We start from the raw sequence: 12,300 nt of genomic DNA on the forward strand, positions 1-12,300 counted from the left end.
GGAGCCTCTCAGGATCTTTGATTAATCCACCAACTATTTTCTTTTCACGAGGAGCGCTTTGTGTTAAGGCTAGGAATAGGTAATAGGCTAAAGCAGTCTTGTGACGCAAGTGGCGTGGTGTGAGTGGAGAGTGTGGCATTGTCATTATTGTTTTCCTTCAGGTCAGTTCTTAAGAGCGTTTTATTTGCATTTGCACAGAACTGCATGTGATTGCCTCTCGGCGGTGAATCTCAAAATTAAGGCACAATGCTGCAGTGGACAGCCCAGTGGCTTGTCTTTCCCTCCTCTTGTTGATCTGCCCTTGGGTGCCCAAGTGAAATAAGATGAAGGGGCCAGAGGACATCTAGACGCTCGGGCTCTCGCCGTGGTTACGGGGGGAAACAATTTTCCCCTCCGTCAGCAGTCATTGTCCTCTATTACAGGCCTTCGCCAGCTTCCCCTCGCTTGTGGTCAGAGAAACGGGCTGTGAAACCAGCCTGGAGCAGAGCCGCTTCAGCTTTTCCCAGCGAGCTTCGACGCCAGCGACGCCGATGGCTCCACGGAGTCACTGATGGAGCGTTCTCAGAGAAGGCCCCTCAGCCTTCACAATTGAAGGCTCAGGAGTTTCAGTGGCACATGAATCACAGCTGAGGCTGTGCAGACCACTAGAAAATTGCTTTCTTCCCGTTTCTCAATATTTGATCACACCCTCTTTGGCTACTGGGAGGTTGCCAATGTTTGTGTTGAAGTGGTGTTGACATAATTTAGTTTTTTCTCTGAAGGGTTTCTACTTTTTTTTTAGTCAATAAGGCTATGGGATTGTTTTTTGTAATGTTTTTTCTCGTTAGCCAAAACTGGTGGGGTTTTTTCCCCCTGGTTACCTCTGCTAAGGAGGTCTTGTTTTTGTGACTGCATATAATACAATGGCATTCCAATCCAGATATGCTTATTTAAAATTATTTAGATTTTAAAAACAAAATTCTTCTTTCTCCTTCTTTAAACTGCTATCAAAACTTTTTTGTTTTATAAACAGACTAGAAAGTAGCCCAACTGCTCACAGAGCCAGCCCTTTCGCCATAGAAACAGGTTCATCAGGTTCATTCCACCCCAGATCATGTCCACATGTAAGGTCTTCTGTGGTAGAGCTATTTCCCTCCGTCAAGTCAAATGCACCGGCCTTTTTTTCCTGAGGCACTGGGGCATTATGTGCCTGTATGTGATTGACATCCTAGAATAGATGTGCTTCAGTATTTGTACTTTCGTTTTTTGAAGTAGCTGTGTGGGGGGAAACAGTGAGTTAGAAACAGCAGTTCAATGCAGAAATTGGCTTCCTCTCTGCTCTGCAAGAAAGAGGCATATTTTTTTAAGGTCTTAAAATGGCATGACATCAGCACATATCAAATGACTTCTGGTCCCGCCACTCCGCTTCAGAGACCACAGAGCTCACTTGCTCCTCCCCCATGCTCTGTTTGTGATTGATTTTTTTTTTTTTTTTTTTTTTTGCGTGTGTGGCTCCTCCGAAGTACGACAACTCCCTTCACCTCCCCCGCTGCCTCCACCATTTCTACCAGGCTCTGGGCTGCCCTGCTGGGGCCACCACTCCCTGCCAACCACCCCGGTGGAGGTGGCACGTGGTGCTTCACTGAGTTTAGCTCACAGACAGGAATGTCCTATCGCTCTGCTCCAGCTGCCAGGAAGTGGGATTTTTTCCCCCTCCCTTTTCTGCATTAACAGGAAATGGCAGCTAGTGGACGCCGGCTTTACCAATGGAGGCTATCTCAATGGGGTGTCAACAAGCTGCATATTGTTTTTGAGGAAGTCTGAAGGAGTAGTCGCTATTTTATGGCCATTGTTTATCTCCTCCACAGCTTCCACTATCTCTGGCCCTGGCTATATTTGGTTAAACTGACTCCCTAGATTGGGCAATCAGCATGTAAAAAATGAACGGCTCTGGTATTCTCTAGACGGTGATGACACAATGTGACAACAGCGGGATGACACTGGCAGTGAATGCTCTGAGCTGGCAGCAACACACCCACCTTTTTACACCTCACTCTATTGTGAAGGAAAAAATGAGTGAACCATCCGGATTAGTAGGCTGCTTAATTTTTGCAGCAGGCGTGACTCTGTTAATGGATGTCAAGATTAGAATCACATCCAGTACTCCACAAAGCTAAATGCTTAGCTCCTAACATGACCGCTGCTTTTAGTCAACCAGTGCTAATGTATAAGGGCTGTGTTGGTTTCAACATTGTACTGTACTTAAATGCACTGTATGGTTCAGTTTAAGAGTTTGTCTGTAATCTTCTCTACGTTACTGCATTCTCAAAGTCTGTGTAGGGAAATTGCACACTCCCATGCAGAGAGTCAGAATGTTCTTTTAATAAAGGCAGGGGGAAATTCATCATTAGTGTCTGAACTGCCTGGAATGGAAAGTTTGGGTTAGCGTTAGCATGAGTTACTGACGCTAGTTATGGTCAGATCACATCCTGGCTGTGATGAGGAAAGGCCGATTTTGGAAACTTGTAGGTGGAATGGGTAGACGATGATTTTGGGGTAAAAGGTCCGGAAGACTGGCTTTATAGAGCCTGATCTCAGTGGTGCTTTCCTGTGGAGGACTGGCATGAGGAACTCATTTGTGCGGTGCCAAACATGGTCATGTGGACACTTTTTTTTTTTTTTTTTTTTTTTTTTTTTTTTTTCCTCTACAGATACATGTTGAAGTGATTTTTAAAGTACATTTTTTGAAGATTGCTTTAATCTCCATGTTTCCCCCTTTTGTGTTCTCTGCAGACTTTTACTGCTTTCATTTCACATTCTTTTTACCTCTATCGTCTCACCGGGAATTATTTTCATTCGACTAATAATCATTAAAGTTGTTGTTTTGCAGTCAGTGTTGCCATGTTTTGCAGTCAAACCAAGCAGGCCCGTGTGTGTATGCACGCCCGTATATCTGCATGAATGTGTTTGTGTGTGCACTTTTGATGGAGACTCCGAGCCAGAGGCTGAAAATGTCGTCACATGACACGGCCTGACCTCCATGAACGTCACCCCGCGGGCTCTGGGTGAACAAAAGTTATTTGCTGGAGCTTACAGTACCGCGCCGCTGGCATTATCTCCCCAAAAGAATGAGCTCATTATGAAATAATGTCGTTTCAGTGGAGATGTCTGGTTGGTCCGCCCTGTTGCGTTGGAGCACCAACTGCAGGCCACTCATAAAGGAGAAGCTGTCCGCAGGAACGGTTATATTTACCAGTCATGTGAATAGCCCACAGGCTTATTTTGTCCAGAGGAACAGTGCACGGCCATTGTCAGCCCCCCTGTTGATAATGTTGGCATTGTAGGCGCTAGGCCGTTTATGACTCACTAACTAACATGGGCCCTCAGACAATGTGTTGAAATTGTCGGCCAACTCTTGTTTTAAAACAGAGGTGCCACAAAAGAGTGTAAGCTGCCCTGGAATTTTAAGTAGTTTAAAGGTGTTAAAACTGTAAGGATTACATGGATACCAACATGATGTTGACCAGACACTTCGAGACATGAGCCACATTTTGGTCTCTCTGTTCTGTATGTAACTTCATAATGCTGTTGGTCCACATCACAAAGTATTACTGTTCCATTTTGTGCTATCGGTAAAAAAATGAGGAACTGCCTGTTGTGGTTTGATTGTGGAAATCTACAGGCAGTCGCCTGCAAGGAAACACCGCTGAAAACAAACCAGTCAAGACAAGCAGGACGAACATGCAGTGCCCTTACAACTGAATCCCACAGCGCCAACATTCTTTCTCGCTCCACTCTTTTCTCTTACTCTCTCGTTCATTTTTGTCTTTCTTTCTCATGCGTCCTTTTTATCCTTCTGCCTTAAAGTCTTTTTTTCAGTCTTAGTCTTTCTCTCCGTCTTCCTTTGTGTCTTTTTTTCCTTTTGAGTTAGCTCGAACAATAATGGCTAAAACCTACTGAGCCTCTCCCTCCCCCACCCCCTCTTCTGTCCTTCTTTGCTGTTTCCCCCTCTCACCCTGCTCTCACAAACAGTTTGCTTTTCTTGCGAAACTCTGATGGAGTGATAGCGGGTCTGTTTGGGCAGGAGTTCAGCCCCCCAAACTTTCTGAACGTCCCAACCAATCGCAGCGTCGGAACGGGGACATGTTTGAGGGTTGAATGCACTTGCACGTTCGTTAAGAATTCCAACTGTGATTCTGTCAGTTGCAGAGGGGAAAGAGTTCCCAGGAGCCTCAGGTCTGTGTTTTGGCCTCACCCTGGTGTAAGCCACACTGAAAGTGCTGTGTATTGCATGTCGGCTTAACGTGACAAGACCAGTGGCAACGTGTCAAAACCTCCCAGTCGCACATCTAGTCTCAACATGGCGGGAGTGGTCCCCCCTGAAACTGAGCCACTTCCTCAGGGGTGCTGGGGGGCTGTGAGCACACAATGCCCTCTCCCAAACAGCGCTCACCAAGGGCCAAGAGGCTTTAGCCGAATTGAATTCAAGTCTGCCAGTTCCTGTCTCAGGGCCCCCCTCAGATGTGCTGCTCACATGGCCTGGATTGGATTTATTTATTTATTTATTTATTTATTTATTACTTACTCACTCACTCATAGGGGTGTCACGATTCTAAATTCTCACGATTTTCGATTTTAAAGTCACGATTCGATTTCCATTCCATTACTATTAATGCATTCCTTATATGTTATTTACTCTTTTTGGCCTTTTCCTTTTCTGTTTTGGGGGCTTTTATTTTGAAACCGCTTTTTATTTTGAAACCGTTCCAAACGCGAGGTTGTAATGTAAACAGAACCAACATTAGGCTAAAACAGAGGCGGAACATAGTGAAATGAAACAACACAGAATTATAATTTGATCGTTTCAGCACACTTGAAGAGACCCAAGGTTAGTGTTCATGGATACTTATCAATGTGCATTTTAAGCCTTAAAGTAACTTTGGACTGTAACTAGATCATCTTTTCACTTGCTAAGTTGAGTAGGGTAAGTTAGTTTTAATTGTGAATGAATGAATGAGTACTTCCCACACGGTGTAGCAAGAGGGGCTTTGATTTCGTAGGTTGATGTGTATATTTTAACTGGCTGCAGCCTAAAATTGGAGTGAGGAGTGTTGATGCTGCAGTTCAGCACGTGCGTTTGTGCGTCTTGGCATACATGCTGGATGTGACATTGGGGGTGTGGCTGCATTCTACTTTTAAATTCGAAGTTCGAGATTGAGATGTAATTTCGAACGATATCGATATAAAATCGAAATCGTGACGCCCTTAATTACACAGGTGCACTACCCAGCAAGGTTCGCTCCGTGCTCGCTCAGATTTACTGTAACGTCCCTTCAGTGGTGAAGTTGGTTTAAAAAAATAGGTCAGATGTTCAGTCCCTCCAACCCCCCTCCCTCTCTCTCTCTCTCTCTGTCCGTCCCTCTCCCCTCCTCTTTCTCTCGCTGTCCGTTGTGGCCCCGAGTAGCCCCAAACCCAGAGCCCCCAGGGCCCTGCCTTCCCTGCTGCTCTGCTGGTGTGTGTGGGCACAATGCAGGCTCCTATTTGGGATGCACCGGGTGGACTTCCCCTCGCACAGGCCTTTTGTTGGGCCTCTGTGCGAGTGGAACACTGATCGCCATTCAGACCTGCAGGCAGAGCCGGTGCCCTCCTGGCATAGGGGTGGGGTTGGTGGTGGTGGTGGCATTCGCCCCGCAGTGCAGGGTGGGGGCACTACCACCCCTGATGCTCATTTATCACACAGGAGACCAGTGTGACTGTCAGCTGAAAAACAACCCAGCTCCTCCATCCTCAGCTGTGCTGTACCCCCCCCAGCTCTGTCTGTGTGCTACGCTGTGTATGATGTGCTACTGTATTATGTGTGCATGAGCACACAAGGCTTGCGATGTCAATAAGTATACAGTCATTGAGAATGACTTGTCAGTAGCAGTATTCATCTAATTTCCAAAAGGCCATTGAAGGAGAATGCAGGGCCTATTGTGGACATGGTCTGAGGCCATGTGATTTTTAAAGAGCCTGATTAGCTGGTACTCATAAGTGAAGGTTTTCTTTTCATTTTTAAAGAAGCTGTGTTTGTTTTTCTGACAAGCATTGTGTAAACTGCAGTCTTGTCAAAGTCGCTGATATCATTCCCCTGGTCTCCCGTTACAGGCGTTTGGCAATGCGAAGACGGCCCACAACAACAACTCCAGTCGCTTTGGGAAGTTCATCCAGGTCAACTATCTGGAGAACGGTGTGGTGCGTGGGTAAGTGCCAACCGTAATAGTGTCTGTACTGTATGTGGATCCTGCCAATTAATGGAAAAGCAGCCAAGGCAAACCCGATGACCTGACCTAGAGTGACGTGCCACAGATCGCCTTCGCAAGATGCATAGACATCAGGTTTTAATTCCTTATTTAGGCTTCTGCAAAGCACGCACCCTCCCCCCTCCCCATTGCGCTCTCTGGTTATGACCCACATCAGAGTTTGGTTAAGCTTGTCATTTCCCCTTTACTGCAGAGGAGATGCCTTTGCAGTAAACAGGGAAGATGACTCTTCAAACAAGCTACTTGCACAGTCGCTAGCACCCTTAGTGGATACCACTATTCACTTGTGCTTTTACAATGCAAAATATTTCTCCTCTAATCAGTGATGGACCGTAGAGTGCATTTAAGTGTAAGCCACACAGAAGTTGCATGATGTGAACTTACATGATTTGGCTAACCTATAATGATGACTGCGTTTACATGGACATTGAGTATCCCGGTTGTTAACAGGTTTTTAAGTTTTCCGATTTAGTGATTGCACATGTAAACATCTTCTCCCAGTTGCAGAACCCGGAAAAGGCCGTATCCCGGTTTTGAGAAATTCGGTTCTGCTAGCTGGAGTAGGCTTACTCCAAAAGAAAACAGGATACTGTAGCAAGTATACACTTTATCCCGGTTTCTGACAGGTGCTGATTAGAACCAAAGATTATACAGCTGCACTCTCTAAAATCGTTGGCGAGAATACGGTCATCAATAACCATGAGATTAGTATTTACATACAGGGATATTAATAAACAGCTTTCTCAGCGTTCATATAAACAACACAATATTCTGAATAAGATCAGAATCATGATGCGCCTCAGAACTCGGATACTGAAGTGCATGTAAACACAGTCAGTGATTTTACTTTTTAAACTTAATCATGTTTTACTTAAAGATGCTCTTCTGAGAAAGGGTCCATAAAAGTGTAATCAAACCTATTGTGACGTAGGCTCATTCTGAGTGACTTAATTGTTTTATAGTGCCCTGTTACGGCTTCCCCTAGAGTGGCTTTCTCAGCTAGTCACAGGTCGACACTGTACCCATTGTGGCGGCCCAGAGTCACAGTCAGGGTCAGAATGGCCCTTTGGTGTGTGGAGAGTGGGGCTCTGAGCACAGTCTATAGAGACGGATCACAATAGGGAAATGCTGGCACTAGGCCGGCCAGAGGATGTTTTCATTCAGGGCATTGTCTTTGCTCGCCTTTTTATGGCCCTATTGTAGCTCACACCCCTTCACAGGAGCCGGCAGTAAGAGGCCAATAAGAGTCGTTGATAAATAAGTCCAGAACATTCTTTCCTGTAGAGTTCATTAGCAATGGGCTTTATTAAATCAGTACCAGAAGAGGGATACCAAAACAGCTTTTATCCTTTCTCCAGCTTTGTAAGTGTTTGTGTGTGTGTGTGTGTGTGTGTGTGTGTGTGTGTGTGTGTGTGTTTACCTTAACTTGGCAGGAGACTAAAAGCCAGCATACCTGCTTGGTATTTTTATGAGTGTATTCAAAGGTGGATGGCATGTTTTTGTTTTTGTCAGGCCCCACCTGTAACAAATTGAGTTAGGCTAAAAAAAGACCTAACTTGCAGACACACTGGCTAGTGGGAGAGCGCTGGTGACTGCCTACTCTCGTTGCACCCTTTCTGACAACTTTGTCTTTATTCAGCGGGTTGTGAAGGCCATCTGCTCTGGCAGTCTGACTCGCCCCCCCAAAGCCTGTTCCAAGCCCATTTAAAAACAATTCCAGAGAGAGAGAGGCCAGACTGGCCTTGGTGTCACTTTATTGATTTTCACTCGTGTGTTTTCTTTTGGTCTCCCCCTCGACACATTTGCAGGGCTGTGGTGGAGAAGTATCTGCTGGAGAAATCCCGCCTGGTCTCTAGAGAGAAAAATGAGAGGTAAAGCAACCCGGCGAGGTCATGACCTTTGTGTCTCTCTGACCTCCAGAAGCTCTTTGTCTAAATGTCAGAGCCATTCATCACATTCAATATTCTGCTGCTTTCAGACACCTGTCTGAAACATTTATCTTCATTGTGTTGTTTACAAACAATTTCACATTTTCATTTGCAAGAATATTGATTCTTCACTCTCCAAACCAACCACATTATTTGTTGGCATTTTTTAATGGGTAACCAAGTTGAAGTGTATTGGTGTTTTCTGGGGCTGTTAATGGGCTTTATCATTGGTCAGTAAAAGCTCTACCCCTGGACAGGAACTACCATGTGTTTTACTACCTGCTGGTGGGAGCCTCTGAAGAGGAACGCAAGGAGTTCAAGCTGCTACAGCCTGAAGACTACCTCTACCTCAAGCAGGTCAGTTACTACCACTGCTCCCTTCCCAACCCCTCACGACCGGCAACCTGTCAATCACCAGCACAGGCCCTTGAAGACTGTGCTGTATATGAGCACTACTCTGTCTCCTATTCACATGTATACAGTATCGTTCTTTGTCCTTATTTTTACCAAGTTCCATTTTGTTTTTTGACATGGCATGTCTATCAAGGAGGAGCTTAATAAAGCCTTTTTCTCTCTTGGACTCTTGTCTCTTTAGCAAAACTTTATGATCGAAGATGAAGAAGACCTTCGACATGACTTTGAGCGTTTGCAGCAGGCTATGGAGATGGTGGGCTTCCTGCCTGCCACCAAAAAACAGTGAGTAGGCAGGCCAGGTCCTCATACTTCAGCCTCCCAGAGAACCTATAAGATCTCTGCCCTGAAGAATTAAACATGGTTTTTATGGTTCATATAAATAGAAATGTGTGTCACACCTTCTGTAGAATAGTCCTGATGATTTTTTTTTTTTTCTGCAGCTCAAACAGCGTATAATCTAAATTTAGAGATTGCATTTCCTGTTGATGTAAGCATGTTTTGCCTCTCATGCCTCATATAACGTCAGGCACTGACCTCCTGCAGCTTTATGCTTGCGAGTTCATTTTCACTTTTGCTTGTTGCACACACATTATTTCTATGAATATGCTGCTGACAAATTACTCCTTGGTTACAGAATATTCTCAGTACTGTCGGCCATCTTGTATCTGGGCAATGTGACATACCGGCGCAAGTCGACTGGCCGTGACGAGGGGCTGGATGTGGGTCCTCCTGAGGTCCTCAGCACCCTCTCTGACCTGCTGAAGGTGTGGAGTGCTGCTTTTACAGTCCCTCTATGAGAGAAAAAGTCATTTCTGTAGTTTTCTGAGTCTTTGCATAAGTGTGTGCATGTGTCAACTAAAATATTCATTCTCAAGCCTTTTAAGCTCTCAGCAGTCTGACCTTAGCCAGTAAAAATCCCTCGCTGTTGAAGCTGACATTTTCGCGCCACGTAGTATCCGTGGGACCCTAAAAAGCTTAAATGGGGTCCGCAGACGCTTGCAGTCACCTGTGAAGTCATCTGTGTGCATGTCTCCTCGCAGGTTAAGGAAGAGTTGCTTGTAGAGGCGCTCACGAAACGGAAAACGGTGACGGTCAATGACAAGCTAATCCTCCCTTACAGCCACAGTGAGGTGAGCACCCATGCCTGAAAGCCTGCCATTACCATGCATTATTTACCCTCAAAGTTAATTGCCTGTCAAGAAAGGTAGCATTTTCCTCCCTGCACGGCACTGTCAGAGTTGTTTCAAAGTTTCTCCTCTCACTAATGTCTCTCTCAGGCCATCACAGCACGGGACTCTATGGCCAAATCTCTGTACAGTGCCTTGTTTGACTGGATCGTTCTGCGCATAAATCACGCACTGCTTAACAAGAAAGACATGGAGGAATCTGTGCCGGTGAGTGTCGGTCAAAGACTGCTAAGCTATGTGCTAGGGCTGCAATGGTCTATGAAAGCCATCAATCATTAATCAAAAAGTAATTTGTGTTCATTAACCATCGGATGCTCAAATTACAGGTTTCTGACCGCTTGTGTGTTTAGAGCTATCAGTGTTTACTTGCCTGCTTCTTTTTTCTTTATCCTTCCCCAAGTGCCTATCTATTGGTGTGCTGGATATTTTTGGTTTCGAGGACTTCCCGAACAACAGCTTTGAGCAGTTTTGCATTAATTACGCTAATGAGCAGCTCCAGTATTACTTCAACCAGCACATCTTTAAACTTGAGCAGGTGCGTATGCTTCTGGGACTATTTGCCCTTCGATACTCCTGATTTAAGGCCTATTCACACCAAGAACGATAACGATATCTATAACCACAACGATAAAAGTTGTGTTAATGAATGTGACAGTTAAAATTAGATGGGTTCTGATTAGCTAGTAGCATTTTATCGTTCTGAAAATCACTCTGAAAGTGATTCCCAACGATATCGTTCTTCATGTCGTTGTCATTATAGTTTATGTGTGAACATCGTCATTCATATTAACGAGAACGATATTTATTTATAGTTATAGTTATCGTTATCGCTATCGGTCTTGGCCTTTAGTCATGCTGTGGAGACTGACCACCTCTCCTTTGGTCCACAGGAGGAGTACCAGACAGAGGGCATCACCTGGCACAACATCGACTACACGGACAACGTGGGGTGCATCCACCTGATCAGCAAAAAGCCCACTGGACTCCTCCAGTTACTGGATGAGGAGAGCAAGTAAGGCTGCACACATGGGCGCGTATCGGTGCACAGGGAGTCCTGTAAGCAGCTCCCTCTCTCTTTGGCTCTCAGTCAAACACTAAGCTTCTCAGCTGAAGAGACATGTGGTTTTTGTTATGAAACGGAACACAATGACAAGTATAGTACTCGCCAATTGATGGTGAATGTGATGTGTTTGCTTATGATGCTATATCTCCCTCACAGCTTTCCTCATGCCACTGACAAAACACTGCTGGCCAAGTTTAAGCAGCAGCACCACAGCAACAAGTACTTTGTCGCTACACCGGTGATGGAGCCGGCATTCGTCATCCGACATTTTGCTGGAAACGTCAAGTACCAGATCAAGGTAACCTGTTTAAAATATTGACCAGAAATGCAGTGTTTTGTAAGGCTTTATTAGCTAGTGTCTATTTGGCATTTTGCCATTTGCCCGTTTATCTGTTTCCATTGGGCTGTGTCCTTATTTGACCACTGTCACATTGCTGCTTTCTTTCCTCCTTCGACCTGCAGGACTTTAGGGAGAAGAACACTGACCACATGCGGCCTGATATTGTGGCACTGCTGCGCAGCAGTGACCGGGCATACGTGCGTCAGCTTATTGGGATGGACCCTATCGCCATGTTCCGCTGGGGTATTCTCCGTGCCACCATCCGTGGCATAGCTGCGTTCAACGAGGCAGGCCGACGCTGGGCAGCTAAGACAGCGGGTACGCTCATGCCAACCGGTCTTACAGAGGCTTGGTGCCAGTTCTCGCTCTTCATTGCCCGTTGCTAGTTTTATCACATTATAATCGCACCTATGTTAAAATGGCACTCAACTGACATCGGAGAGAGGCCAGTTTTCATCTGGGATTAAATGAAATTATGGTAGATGGGGAGAGAACGAAACAAGCAATTGCTCTCAAACAACAGGCCCATTGTGTTTGTAAATAGCTGTTAATGCTGTTTGTTTGAATCTCAAGAATAGATTTTCCATTGTTGATTCATGTGTGTGTGTGTGTGTGTGTGCGTGCACATGTGCCTACATAGGTGTGACCAGACCCACTTCTAGGACGCCCCTTGGAGAAATACAACGGTCCAACACACCAATTGAACGGATGTACCGGTAAGGAGTATAGCAGCTCTCAGTGTAGACAGGAGAGAAAGAAACCAAGCGACGATAGAAAGAAGGAAACTTCAGTTGGGAAACTTGATCTCTTCCTGTCTTCAGCCTTTGTGTTTTGGGACGTCATGTGACTCTTCTCTCATCCCCTAAGACACACTGCTGGCTAGATTTGCACAATGATCCTGTGGAGAAGGCTGTCCCTCAAGAGTGCTCTGCTTGTATTTACCAGATTATCTCCAGTCAGACGCGCTCGCTTAAAAGCCTCATCCTTTTAAAGGCTAACCGTCATGATCCTATTTGGTGTAATATCACTGTTTACACATTCAGTCATTGACTCACATCTATGATCTGTAAATCCACCTGTACTGATC

The 12,300-nt window shown here is 45.3% G+C and overlaps 1 protein-coding gene across 10 annotated transcripts in view; it reads left to right on the top strand.

The window, feature by feature from the left end:
- The window catches only part of LOC125300111 (unconventional myosin-IXb), a 49,087-nt gene that overhangs the window by 15,282 nt on the left and 21,505 nt on the right, over positions 1-12,300 (top strand). For all 10 annotated transcript variants that reach the window (XR_007194513.1, XM_048251685.1, XM_048251687.1 and 7 more), the window contains exons 3-14: positions 6,127-6,221; positions 8,090-8,152; positions 8,467-8,566; positions 8,805-8,905; positions 9,258-9,387; positions 9,664-9,753; positions 9,901-10,017; positions 10,211-10,345; positions 10,701-10,822; positions 11,030-11,171; positions 11,336-11,531; positions 11,854-11,929. Coding sequence is in view for 9 of the 10 variants with exons in the window: in XM_048251685.1 (XP_048107642.1) it covers positions 6,127-6,221; positions 8,090-8,152; positions 8,467-8,566; positions 8,805-8,905; positions 9,258-9,387; positions 9,664-9,753; positions 9,901-10,017; positions 10,211-10,345; positions 10,701-10,822; positions 11,030-11,171; positions 11,336-11,531; positions 11,854-11,929 (1,367 nt within the window). In the remaining variant the exon portion in view is untranslated. The remainder of the gene's footprint in view (positions 1-6,126; positions 6,222-8,089; positions 8,153-8,466; positions 8,567-8,804; positions 8,906-9,257; positions 9,388-9,663; positions 9,754-9,900; positions 10,018-10,210; positions 10,346-10,700; positions 10,823-11,029; positions 11,172-11,335; positions 11,532-11,853; positions 11,930-12,300) is intronic.

This window comes from Alosa alosa, chromosome 9 (assembly GCF_017589495.1).
Source record: "Alosa alosa isolate M-15738 ecotype Scorff River chromosome 9, AALO_Geno_1.1, whole genome shotgun sequence".
Classification (NCBI taxonomy): Eukaryota; Metazoa; Chordata; class Actinopteri; order Clupeiformes; family Clupeidae; genus Alosa; species Alosa alosa.